The following is a 13,161-nucleotide window of genomic DNA, read 5'->3' on the forward strand; positions in this document are numbered from 1 at the left end:
TGGAGGATTTTGAGCATTAACTTTGCTGTCATGTGAGATGAGTGCAATTGTGTGGTAGTCTGAACATTCTTTGGCATTGCCTTTCTTTGGCTTGGAATGAAAACTGACCTAATGATTACCTTATTATTATTTGGTCTCCTTTGACTGTTGTCCTTTGTTTCTATGTGTTCTCATTTCTCTGATTAAACTTCTTTGACCAAAGTTTTCCACAGGCAAAAGGCAGGACATGTTCCATTTCAAAAGAACAAAGACAGCTGCAGAGTCAAGAATAAAAATACTTGGAAAAAGAATCCTAACTTGAGCGTGGAAATATTATAACATTCACTCTAATAGAGAAAAAAGTGGTTGTGGAGAATAGTTTTTTTTTTCTTTTTCACAATTAGACATCAATAATAGTAACCAAATAACCTTAAATGACTGGAAAGTTATGTCAGTTCCCAGACCATTAAATCTTGAGTTATGGTTTGATGCACAGTTAAAACAGACAAAAATAATTGCCAAAATATTTATTATTAATTTTTTACACAGTCCAATTATTTTAACATGTCTCCAAGGTAGTATCAGTAGGGCTCAAAGGATTGTGGGCTGACAGGGCTTGTCAAAGGTCCTCAAGGGACTTGCCCTTCTGTCCACAAAACTTCCCTTTTCCCCACCCCCAAATGCTCTGTGATCTCTTGTTGGCTCTAGAGCAAGACAGATGTTTACAGGATCCTGAGCAGGTCCCTTCTCAGCTAAAATTAACAAAGGCAGTAATATTCTCAAGCTCATCCAAGACTGGGGGAAAGGAACTGAATGCTACAGACTACAGCAGACATGGTTTTAAAGTTTGAACTCTGGAGTTGTTTGAGAAACGCCTTGCTTTTTGCTTCATGATATTTTAAGTATTTATGGAATTAAATGGAAAAGAAATCTAATTCCAAGTCTTAAAGATAATTCTTCCAATTATGGGCTGAATTCAGAGACTTTTTCTGGAGAAGCCATTCTTCCTGCACTATTCAGGGGTTCTTGGAAAAATTCGGTCCCCTTGCAGAATCTGTGCTAATTATGCCACAAAAAGTGGGAGGCTATTTGGAGATAAATATTAACATAATTTAGGCCCAGGAAGAAATATCAACTTGAACATAAAAAATATCTGAGCTCTCTATAAGATGGATCAACAATAAAAAAGCTGACCCATTCTTTTGAATCTCAAATGGACACAATATTTTTGTTACTTCTGAAAGCAATGAATGAACGTGTTTCCCAAACAAAATTCCTTAAACAAATTAAATGGCTTTTATGTTTTTTAAAAATGCACACCAAATCTGCACCAAAGAGCAAAGACATCCTAAAGAACTATTTAAGGAAGAATAAAAGGCAGAAGTATAAAGCACATGAAAAAGTATAGATTAAAGATTTTGTAAAAAAGAGTTAGTCTAACACCAGAGTTTTCCCACAACCAGAGTCATTTGGTACTCAGTGATTCTCATTTTCCTTTGCTCGAAGCTTCGGCAGATGTCGGGATTTGGCAGCATCTCCTAAGGGCGGTACTGAGACCTCTGCTCTTGGATGTACTCGTAGAGCGGACTGGAGCGCACTGGGGCACTGGCAAACTGCCGCTTGCCAGCCTCCAGGACCTGCCGGCGGCCCTTGTCTTCCTCCCACACTTGGCGGCGGCTCTGCTGCACGTCGCGCTCTTGGCGACGCTTCTGCTCCTCCTGCTGCTGGCGGCGGAGCTGTTCTTCTTCCCGGAATTTCCTCTCCCGCTCCTGGCGGCGTCTCTGCTCTTCTTGCCTCAATTCTTGTTCCTGACGACGCCTCTTCTCCTCCCTAGCAAACTGCTCCTCCGCCCGGTACTGCTGGTCTAGCTGCTGCCGGCGCCTCAGCTCTTCCTGCTCCTCGCGGTGCAGCTGCTCTTCCTGCTCGAGGAACTTCCTGTCCTGCTCCTGGACGCGGCGCTTTTCTTCCTCTCGCTCGCGCTGGAGGCTCTGCTCTTCCTCGAGGAATTTCCTGTCTCTCTGCCTCTGACGTCGCTGTTCTTCCTCTTGCTCGGCGCGCCTCAGCTGTTCCTCCTGGGAGAAGACCCCCTCAAGTTCCTGACGGCGCAGCTGCTGTTCCTCCCTTTCTCGCAGGAGGTGTTCCTTCTCATGGAACTTCCTGTCGCGCTCCTGGCGGCGGAGCTGTTCTTCGCTTTCTTTCAGGAGCTGTTCCTCCTCACGGAACTTTCTGTCGCGTTCCTGGCGGCGCAGCTGTTCTTCCCTTTCCTGCAGGAGCTGTTCCTCCTCACGGAACTTTCTGTCGCGGTCCTGGCGGCGCAGCTGTTCTTCCCTTTCCTGCAGGAGCTGTTCCTCCTCACGGAACTTTCTGTCGCGGTCCTGGCGGCGCAGCTGTTCTTCCCTTTCCTGCAGGAGCTGTTCCTCCTCATGGAACTTTCTGTCGCGTTCCTGGCGAAGTTGTGGCTCGCGCTCCTGGCGGCGCAGCTCTTCTCTTTCTTGCAGGAGCTGTTCCTCCTCACGGAACTTTCTGTCGCGCTCCTGGCGGCGGAGCTGTTCTTCCCTTTCTTTCAGGAGCTGTGCCTCCTCAAGGAACTTTCTGTCGCGTTCCTGGCGGCGCAGCTGTTCTTCTCTTTCTTGCAGGAGCTGTTCCTCCTCATGGAACTTTCTATCGCGCTTCTGGCGAAGCTGCGGCTCGCCCTCCTGGAGGCGCAGCTGTTCTTCCCTTTCTCGCAGGAGCTGTTCTTCGCGGAATTTTCTATTTCGTTCTTGGCGTAGCTGTTGCTCGCGTTCCAGGAGGCGCAGCTGCTGTTCCTCTTCGCGGAACTTTCTGTCGCGTTCCTGGCGGCGCAGCTGTTCTTCCCTTTCCTGCAGGAGCTGTTCCTCCTCACGGAACTTTCTGTCGCGTTCTTGGCGGCGCAGCTGTTCTTCCCTTTCCTGCAGGAGCTGTTCCTCCTCACGGAACTTTCTGTCGCGTTCTTGGCGGCGCAGCTGTTCTTCCCTTTCCTGCAGGAGCTGCTCTTCCTCACGGAATTTTCTGTCTCGTTCCTGGCGGCTCAGTTCTTCGCGGAATTTTCTATCTCGCTCCTGGCGTAGCTGTTGCTCGCGTTCAAGGCGGCGCAGCTGCTGTTCCTCTTCCCGGAACTTTCTGTCTTCTTCCAGATAGCGTATTTTCTCCTCTCTTTGCCCTTTCAGCAGCTGTTCTTCCTCTCGGAATTTCCTGTCTCGCCTTTCGGTTTCCTTCTGCTGCTCTCGCTCCAGCAGTTGTTCAGCTGGAAATTGGCTGTCACGCTTTTGCCGGCTCCTCCACTCTTGCTCGCGTTCTCTTTTCTCTTCTTGTTCATCCTGCAGGGGGCGCAGATCCTGCTGGAATTGACTCTCCCGCACCCAGGAATCATCCAGTTGCCGGCTCTTTTCTTTGTTCTCTCGGTGTTTGGAGTAAACCCTGCTATTACGAACTTCGTTTTGGTGCTGATCATCATCCCGGAATTGCCTCTTCCTGTCCAAGCGCTGCAGCTCCTCCTCCTCTAGCTGTCTCTCGAGCTCCTGGCGCCTCCTCTTCTCACATTCCTCTCTCTGCAGCTGCTGCTCCTTTCTGTGCAGTCGCTCTTCCTCCCGCAGCAGCTCCTCTTCCCGATATTGTCTTTCCCGCTCTTGGCGCCTCTTCTCCCTCTGCAGCTGCTCCTCTTCCCGCTGCAGCTCCACCTTCTCTAGATACTGTCTCTTCTCGCGATCCTCTCTCAGCAGCTGCTTCTCTCTCTGCAATCGGTCTTCCTCCTGCTGCAGCTCCTCCTCGAGATACTTCCTCTCGCGCACCTGGCGCCTCTTCTCGCGGTCCTCTCTCTGCAGCTGCTCCTTCTCTCTCTGCAGTCGCTCTTCCTGCCGCTGCAGCTCCTCCTTCTCGAGATACTGCCTCTCACGCTCCTGGCGCCTTTTCTCTCGTTCCTCTCTCTGCAACTGCTCCTCTTCCTGCAGCTCCACTTTCTCTAGATACTGCCTCTCGCGCTCCTGGCGCCTCTTCTCGCGTTCCTCCCTCAGCAGCTGCTCCTCTTCCTGCAGTCGCTCTTCCTGCCGCTGCAGCTCCTTCTCGAGGTACTGCCTCTCGCGCTCCTGGCGCCTCTTCTCGCGTTCCTGTCTCTGCAGCTGCTCCTCCTCCTGCAGCTCCACTTTCTCTAGATATTGCCTCTCGCGCTCCTGGCGCCTCTTCTCGCGTTCCTGTCTCTGCAGCTGCTCCTCCTCCTGCAGCTCCACTTTCTCTAGATATTGCCTCTCGCGCTCCTGGCGCCTCTTCTCGCGTTCCTCTCTCTGCAGCTGCTCCTCCTCCTGCAGCTCCACTTTCTCTAGATATTGCTTCTCGCGCTCCTGGCGCCTCCTCTTCTCGCGTTCCTGTCTCTGCAGCTGCTCCTTCTCCTGAAGCTCCACTTTCTCTAGATATTGCTTCTCGCGCTCCTGGCGCCTCTTCTCGCGTTCCTGTCTCTGCAGCTGCTCCTCCTCCTGCAGCTCCACTTTCTCTAGATATTGCCTCTCGCGCTCCTGGCGCCTCTTCTCGCGTTCCTCTCTCTGCAGCTGCTCCTCCTCCTGCAGCTCCACTTTCTCTAGATATTGCCTCTCGCGCTCCTGGCGCCTCTTCTCGCGTTCCTGTCTCTGCAGCTGCTCCTCCTCCTGCAGCTCCACTTTCTCTAGATACTGCTTCTCGCGCTCCTGGCGCCTCCTCTTCTCGCGTTCCTCTCTCTGCAGCTGCTCCTCCTCCCGCAGCTCCACTTTCTCTAGATATTGCTTCTCGCGCTCCTGGCGCCTCTTCTCGCGTTCCTCTCTCTGCAACTGCTCCTCCTCCCACAGCTCCACTTTCTCTAGGTATTGCTTCTCACGCTCCTGGCGCCTCCTCTTCTCGCGTTCCTCTCTCTGCAGCTGCTCCTCCTCCCGCTGTAGTCGCTCTTCCTCTCTCTGCAGCTCCACTTCCCGATACTGCCTTTCTCGTTCCTGGCGCCTCTTCTCCCGCTGCAGCTTCTCCTCTTTAAGCCGGAGCTGCTCTTCCTCCCTCACCTGCTCCCGTTGAGCTGGCTTGGCGTACAGTGTGTAGCGGCGTCTCTGGCTTTCCTCCTCTAGTTGCCACCTCCAGTTTTGGTCGTAGCGTTGCTCTTGCTTGAGTCGTTGCCTCCCCTGGTCTTCTTGAAGGCTCTGCACCTCCTCGCGGATCTGCTGCTCCTGCTGTCTCTCAAGCAGCTCCTGCTCCTGGCGGCGGCTCTGCTGCTCTTGCCTGTGGGGCCTGGAGTAGACTTTGCGCTGACGGGCGTCGGCCTCGCTTTCTAGCTGCCACTGACACCTCGAGGTGCGGCTCTCGCCCCGCTCACTGATCTCTTCCTGCGTCGCCTCCTCCTGCTCTTGCCTTAGCTGCTGCTCCCGTCTTTCCTGCTCCTTGCGCCGCAGCTCCTGCTCCCGCCTCTCCTGCTCCAAGAGCCGCTCCTCGAGCCCGCGCTTCTGCTTTTGCAGTTGCTGCTCTTCCTCCAGACGCTCCCTCTGGAGCTCCTGAGTCTCCCGCTTTTGGAGCTGCACTTCTTCCTGGCGCTCGCGCAGCTCTCCTCTTTGCCGCTGTTGCTGTTCCACCTGGAGGCGCTGTCGCTCCCGTTGCTCCTGCCTCTCGAACCTTTGCTCTCGGTTCAGAAGCTCCTCCAGCTCCCGACCCTTGGGCCTTTGCTGCAGCTCTTCCTCCCCACCATACTCTTCTTGTTCTCGCCTTTGCAGCCTCTGCTCACGTCTTACTTGCTTCTCCCTCAGCTCCTCTTCCTCAGCGAGCTCCTCCAGTTCCTGCCTCTTCAGCCTGCGTTCTTCTAGTTGTCTGTCCTGGGGCTCGAATCTCCTTTGGTCTTCCCTCCTGCGATCTTGTAACGGGTTTCCCTTTCTCTCACACTTGGCTTCTTTCTCATTTAGCCCCGAGGCCTGGCCGAGAGCATAATAACAAGCTGCAGCCACTTTGAAAACGATTGCGAGGAATTCATGGAAATCGATTAGCCCGTCACGGTCGCGATCCTGAAGTTCCAGGACTAGGTCTACAGTTTCTGGGTCGTGTGGTTTCTGAAAAAGAAATCAGAACTTTTACAATGTGCTATTTACAGGTAGTAAACTTCCACACACACACTGTATATTTTATAATATGTTGGTACTCAAAAGACATTAAGAACAATTAGAGAAACAGTTGTATGGAGTCTTGTACGCATGTAAAAGGTGAACAACCTAATTTTAAAGCACACATTCGTTGGAAATTTTTGCATCTTATTTAATGCTGATCAAAAGAAAACAAGTTATAGCTGGGTAAATAAGAATGAATTCATCCTCAAGAGAGAAAGCAGTGGAAATTTATGAAGATTTGCAGCAGCCATTTCTGTCTGAAATAGCCAGTATGCTGATTTGATTTTTATCCCATGTTTGAAAACAGAACAAAACATTTGCAGAAATGCCATTTTACTAGAGAAGAGCCTGATTAAATAATTATGTAACTAATTAATTACCTTCAGGCTCAGACATGAATGGGGAATATGGTGTAGAACTGTCATGGCAATAAATGAATATAAAGTCACCATTCCTTGCTCTGGTCTCTCCTGAGAAGAAATTTCATAGCTCTAAATCAGTAGAGAAATTTCCTTTTCTTGTTATTTCTTACCCGAAGGATTTCTCCAAATTCCCTCTCAAGGAGATTCTTCAGGTCTTTCTTGCTTAGTGTTGTCCCATCACAATCATGTGAGGCATATTGATTGAAAATTTTAGTGATATTAAAGATGCTTCTCAGAAGTGGAGACATTTTTTTCTTCCTTCAAGTTCCAGTAAACCTAGAACAATAAAATTGGATTCAGAGTCAAACTCTGTTTCTGATCTTGGGGAGGCTTTCTCCACAGTTTCAGGCAGATCCCTAAGTAATTTGACTTTACCAAAGTATTTTCAACTGGGACTTTCAAAGCATTTTATCTTTGAATATGGCTCAGTTGGTAAAGAGTCTGCCTGCAACACAGGAGACCCTGGTTCTATCCCTGGGTGGGGAAGATCCCCTGGAGAAGGAAATGGCAACCCATTCCACTACTCTTGCCTGGAGAATTACATGGAAAAGGAGCCGGGCAGGCTACAGTCCATGGGATCACAAGGCTTCGGACACAACTAACTGACGTTCACTTTCATGTAGTGCTTATAAAAGGGAAGAGATCCTGAAAAATTTCAAGTCAGGGATGCATCTCAGGCTATCCTGTAGTTAGTTTTTGGTTTTCTACCCAGTTTGTATTATCCATATCCTTTCTCTTTCTTCCTATTCCCTAGTGTTTTTCAAATCAGACAGTGAAGATTGTAGATATTTAGATTTGATAGGTTACTACTCATAAGAATTTTTCTCTAAAATTGAGCAAAGAGGATAGGTGATAACCAAAAAGTGAAGGATCTTAAAATGGATAAAGTGAAGTTGCTCAGTCATGTCTGACTCTTTGCGACCCCATGAACTGTAGCCTACCAGGCTCCTCAGTCCATGGAATTTTCCAGGCAAGAGTACTGGAGTGGGTTGCCATTTCCTTCTCCAGGGGATCTTCCCAACCCAGGGATCAAATCCTGGTCTCTCGCACTGCAGGCAGACATTTTACCATCTGAGCCACCAGGGAAGCCTGTAAATTGCCTGTGCCATGCAGTGCTGTCTAAAATGGATAAGTAAACCTAATTGTAGCAGCAAAACATCTGGTGGTAACTGGAACAATAAAAAGGGCATGTGGGTTATTTCCTAACTGTATATAGTCCTTTAGAAATCTAGAAGTATAATTCGTAAGTCACCAGCTCTTAAGTACTACTTCCTAGTCAAAGGTGGTATTGTAATATTTATATATATCAATTCAGAAAACAAAGTTCATGTTATTAGCCTTAATTCTTATGTATTACAAGTATTCAATCATTGTAAGTTTCTGTTAGGTGCTTTCTGACTGGCTGCCAGATTTGGTGAGTCAGACTGAACCTGGAAAGCTGGCTTCTTTAGTTGCTTCTCAACTTCAATACCTCAGGTGCCATAACCACATGAACATAGTCCATATTGGGTAGAAGCAATAAATAAAAGAGAACTGAGGGCTGGCAAACTTTTTTTAGGAAGATGAGCCACATCAGTCATATATGACCATCCTCCAACCCCGACGTCCGAACAAACTTATAGAGTTAAGTGCTCTATAGAGAGATGACATGGAGTTAGTAGGAATTAGGTATATCTGTTGGAGAAGGCAACAGCAACCCACTCCAGTACTCTTGCCTGGAAAATCCCATGGACGGAGGAGCCTGGTAGGCTGCAGTCCATGGGGTCGCTAAGAGTCAGGCATGACTGAGCGACTTCACTTTCACTTTTCACTTTCATGCATTAGAGAAGGAAATGGCAACCCACTCCAGTGTTCTTGCCTGGAGAATCCCAGGGATGGGGGAGCCTGGTGGGCTGCCGTCTATGGGGTCACACAGAGTCGGACACAACCGAAGTGACTTAGCAGCAGCAGCAGCAGCAGGTATATCTGTAAGATACTGATGCCATCTGTCACATAGACCCTCCTTAACCACTGCCCCCCAACATCTACAACAGCTGGAAAATGAAGAATCATACGGAAGAACATGATCCCACCGAATGGGACTTACCCACTTCACCAGAGGAAGAGGTCAAGTGCTCGCTGACACTGCTGGCAGGTGTACTGAACAGCTGGGAGCTGGGCCTTTTATAGAGGTTTTAATTGTGCCCCGAAGAGCAACTTAGAAAGGAGACACCCACTCTGTGGGATGGCCTGATTCATTCCTAAACAAGCCCAGCTCCACCTCTGTCTCCACGAATGACTTGTTTATCTTGCTGTTTGCTCACGTAGCTCTTTGGCACGAGGTTCACAGACCATTCCTCTTGACAGAGTACTGGCTCCACCTAACATGAAAGGATAGAATATTTGGCAGAATCTCTAATTTTTCTTAACTGTTAAAATTAAATAAAGAAATTCATGTTCAGAATCTTAGTTAATTGGAATTTCATTACAAAGTAGTGACCTGTAAACCATTTACTTTATAAAAGATATAAATGCTAGGCTGAGGTTAAACAAAAATTTTGGCATAAACTAATGAGACCCAGATGATTTCTTTCCGGGATATGACAGTCCATGGGACTGCCTGAGGCCATTCTAGGTCAACAAGAGTTTTTAAGGAACTAGTTTTAATTTCTTCTCTAAAAATGCTGGTGGGAAAACATTTGCATCTGTATTCTTTGGTCTTATGATTTTCCTACAGATTGGAGATCATGTCCTTAATAAATAATTTTGAAGGGTACTTAAAAATATGTTTTCATCAAATTGTTCATAAGAGAACTTGAAATCTGTGAAATTTTATTATTAGTGATATTCTATCTAAATGAAATTTTCTCATTTCTGTTCTCATTAGCATACTGATGCCCCTGGAGGAAAAGAGCTGGTGTAATGCATTATTGCAGATATAATCATCTTGTTCAGCCCCAGTTACTGATGATTATGACACCTAAACACTTGAGTCTGGTTCTCGTGGAAGCACATTAAGGTAATCAGTCATTCTGACCCATTATGTCTGTCAGGGCTTTCTCAACTCTGGTGATTATTTGCACATATCAGCATTATTTTATTGTAAGAACCTGAATTTTATCCCTGGTTGATTCTCACCCTTACATTTCAGCCAGTATGAAACTTTGGTTTGTAAAAGGTTCATGGAGACTATTAAATGATTCAGTGGTTTTTGGCATTTCTCTCTCTTCCTTTGTCCAACAGAGGCAAGTATAGGTTTTCTGAATTTTGATGAGATTTTGTAGGATCCTCCAATGGAATATGAAGATTTGGGACCTAAGTCCTGATGGCTGTATTTTAGTGTTCAAGTTGGTCTGAATGATAGTGATCTTGAATTCCATTCGTCCCTTCCCTTGTTGCTATCCTGGAAGTGGGGTGAGGAGGAAAGTGGAATTGATTGGCAATGGGAAGACAGTTGTAAGCCTGGCACAATTCTTCATCCTTAAGGACATCAGCTTCAATGTCTGTGATCTAAGGGTTCTCTTAGAACTGTCACCATTTCTTGAACTCAGCAAACTTGATGTAGCAGCTCCTTAGTGAAGAATGAAGATATCTCTTTCTGACTTCTATTTAGGGTTTTATAGAGTTCTCTTTGGAGAAGGCAGTGGCACCTCACTCCAGTACTCTTGCCTGGGAAATCCCATGGACAGAGGAGCCTGGTAGGCTACAGTCCATGGGGTCGCTAAGAGTCGGACACAACTGAGCCACTTCACTTTCACTTTTCACTTTCATGCATTGGAGAAGGAAATGGCAACCCACTCCAGTGTTCTTGCCTGGAGAATCCCAGGGACAGAGGAGCCTGGTGGGCTTCTGTCTATGGGGTTGCAGAGTCGGGCACGACTGACGCGACTTAGCAGCAGCAGCAGCAGCAGCAGCAGCAGCAGCAGCAGCAGCAGCAGAGTTCTCTTGATCTTTGAATTCTAAGATGGAATCATCATGACCACTATATACACTGTAACCACAAACCATCACAGAACCTCTATATCTCACAGAGGGTAATAGCCGTTTTTATAGGTGTCTTTCAAGTAATTCCCTCGACAAACCTTGCCTTATGTCTGATTCTGTTTTTATCTGCCTGTGTGATCTGTTACAGGACCTCAGCCCAGGTGGTGGGATGCATTTGTATAATTTCATTACACTCCTATAGTCAATACACACAAAAAAGGACTGGACATTTATTAGGTTCTAAGAGAATAAAGGGGACATATTAATAATCTAGTGGATCTTCCCTATAGCTCAGACGGTAAAGAATCTGCTTGCAATGCAAGAGACCCGGGTTTGATCCATGGGTCAGGAAGATCCTCTGGAGAAGGGAATGGCAATCCACTTCAGTATTCTTGCCTGGAGAATCCCATAAGCAGAGGAGCCTGGTGGGTTATCGTCTGTGGGGTTGCAAAAAGTTGGACATGACTGAGCAACTCACACGTCAATCATCTAAAATAGTTGAACAAGCAGAAACAAATATAGAAGCAAACCCAAAGGGAAGATGCTTCTGAACATCCTTGAGAAAGTTGCTGCAATTGCATTCACAGTAACAGAAAAAACCCTTCACCATTCTGTATGACTCTAAATCTTAAATTCAGTGGTGGCTCTCTTCAGTTCAATTCAGTTGCTCAATCATGTCCGACTCCTTGCGACCCCATGGACCATAGCTCACCAGGCTCCTCGGTCCATGGGATTCTCCAGGAAAGCATACTGGAGTGGATTGCCATTCCCTTCTCAGTTCAGTGGCTCTCTTACCCAGTTTGTTTTAAGTCAGTACAACGTGAGAGAAAATATTTAAGAACCTGAACACCTAAGAGAACACCTAAGAGAACTAGCCTCTCTTCCTTGCTGTTCTCAGTCCGTTATCAGAAACACTGTTCTGTTCAGTTCAGTCGCTCAGTCGTGTCTGACTCTTTGTGACCCCATGAATTGCAGCACACCAGGCCTCCCTGTCCATCACCAACTCCCGGAGTTCACTCAGACTCAGGTCCATCGAGTCAGTGATGTCATCCAGCCATCTCATCCTCTGTCGTCCCCTTCTCCTCCTGCCCCCAATCCCTCCCAGCATCAGCGTCTTTTCCAATGAGTCAACTCTTCGCATGAGGTGGCCAAAGTACTGGAGTTTCAGCTTCAGCATCATTCCTTCCAAAGAAATCCCAGGGTTGATCTCCTTCAAAATGGAGTGGTTGGATCTCCTTGCAGTCCAAGGGACTCTCAAGAGTCTTCTCCAACACCACAGTTCAAAAGCATTAATTCTTCAGTGCTCCGCTTTCTTCACAGTCCAGCTCTCGCATCCATACATGACCACTGGAAAAACCGTAGCCTTGACTAGACGAACCTTTGTTGGCAAAGTAATGTCTCTGATTTTCAATATGCTATCTAGGTTGGTCATAACTTTTCTTCCAAGGACTAAGCGTCTTTTAATTTCATGGCTGCAGTCACCATCTGCAGTGATTTTGGAGCCCCCAAAAATAAAGTCAGACACTGTTTCCACTGTAAGCAGGTTCAAATGCTAAACTTTAAAATTAGATTTGATATTCTCCTAATGAAATGATCCTCATTGTTACATAATGTTCTTGTATTTAAGAGTATCATTAGTTTACAATATTATTTTAAAAGGACCTCCTGACATAATGCTTAGATAGGAAATTATTTTCTTTGCTTTCTCGTTCCTTAAAATGTTGGTAAATGTCAGAGAATGTAGAAAATTATCAATTCCTAACTTATTCATTCATTTTATTTTTGAAGACCAACTTGGAATCCTTGAAATGTGGCAATGTCACTCATTGTGGTTCATTAAAAATGTTTTTTTTTTAATCACCTGAAGATCTCTATATTCTTTGTAGGCAAAAAGTCTCTTTATATTTATTTTATAGACTGGAGACTGAGAGGTCAGAGAATGTCACCGACTGGCCCAAGAATGATCCAAGTGCCTGCGCTCAGTTCTGCAAAAATGTTCCTCTTTATCAAGGGTTAATGATGGTAAGTTCAGAGCACAGCTGCAGTGTTGTACTGTTTCTTGGCTTTGAGATTTGAACTCTTTAAGAGGAATTGAAAAGAGATTATAAACTTTATATCATTCAGATGCTTTATAATTATTAGATCAATCATGAAGCCTCATCTGTGCTAAAATCTTTGTGTGTGGAGCTCTGTTGGAGTAACAGACAGAGAACTGAGATGGTCTTAGGTTTTTCCAGAGATAGAGACCACAGAACCCATTTTCTCGACCCAGAAAAAGTAGATAATAATTTGACATTCTGTGTCATTCTAGCAGAACCTGGGTCTGTCTTGGCCTTATTGGAAAAACCACCAAAATGAAAATTTAGGTAAAACAGTGAAAATTCTACTGTCATCCTCATTCTAATGGGCTTCTCCAAAACCCAGTGTGAGCCATGATGTGGATTCTGGGAAAATATCTAAGTAGGATAATTTTAGATGGCTTTAAAGAAAGTAAGTTTCATTGGTAAGTTCTCTAAACATTTCTTTAGTGAAGACATTTTTTTTTAAATTGTATGGTAAACCTTTCAAAGTTTCCTGTTGTTTCTTTTTATTCAATGACCTATCCCCTGGAACCCCACCTCTGCCAGTCCAAAACCTAATATATTTTCTCTGAGGCCCCACACAAGTTCCATCTACTC

General features: G+C 46.3%; 1 protein-coding gene across 1 annotated transcript; it reads right to left on the reverse strand.

The window, feature by feature from the left end:
- Nucleotides 1-491: 491 nt before the first annotated feature.
- TCHH (trichohyalin) lies at nucleotides 492-9,079 on the reverse strand. Its single transcript, XM_069574444.1, has 3 exons — nucleotides 8,607-9,079; nucleotides 6,631-6,796; nucleotides 492-6,044 (listed from the first exon to the last, which is right to left on the reverse strand). Exons 2-3 carry the CDS (start codon nucleotides 6,766-6,768, stop codon nucleotides 1,518-1,520), a joined length of 4,665 nt encoding a protein of 1,554 aa, XP_069430545.1. The 5' UTR covers nucleotides 6,769-6,796; nucleotides 8,607-9,079; the 3' UTR covers nucleotides 492-1,517.
- Between the last annotated feature and the right edge of the window lie 4,082 nt (nucleotides 9,080-13,161).

Source organism: Ovis canadensis, chromosome 1 (assembly GCF_042477335.2).
Source record: "Ovis canadensis isolate MfBH-ARS-UI-01 breed Bighorn chromosome 1, ARS-UI_OviCan_v2, whole genome shotgun sequence".
NCBI classification, from domain to species: Eukaryota; Metazoa; Chordata; class Mammalia; order Artiodactyla; family Bovidae; genus Ovis; species Ovis canadensis.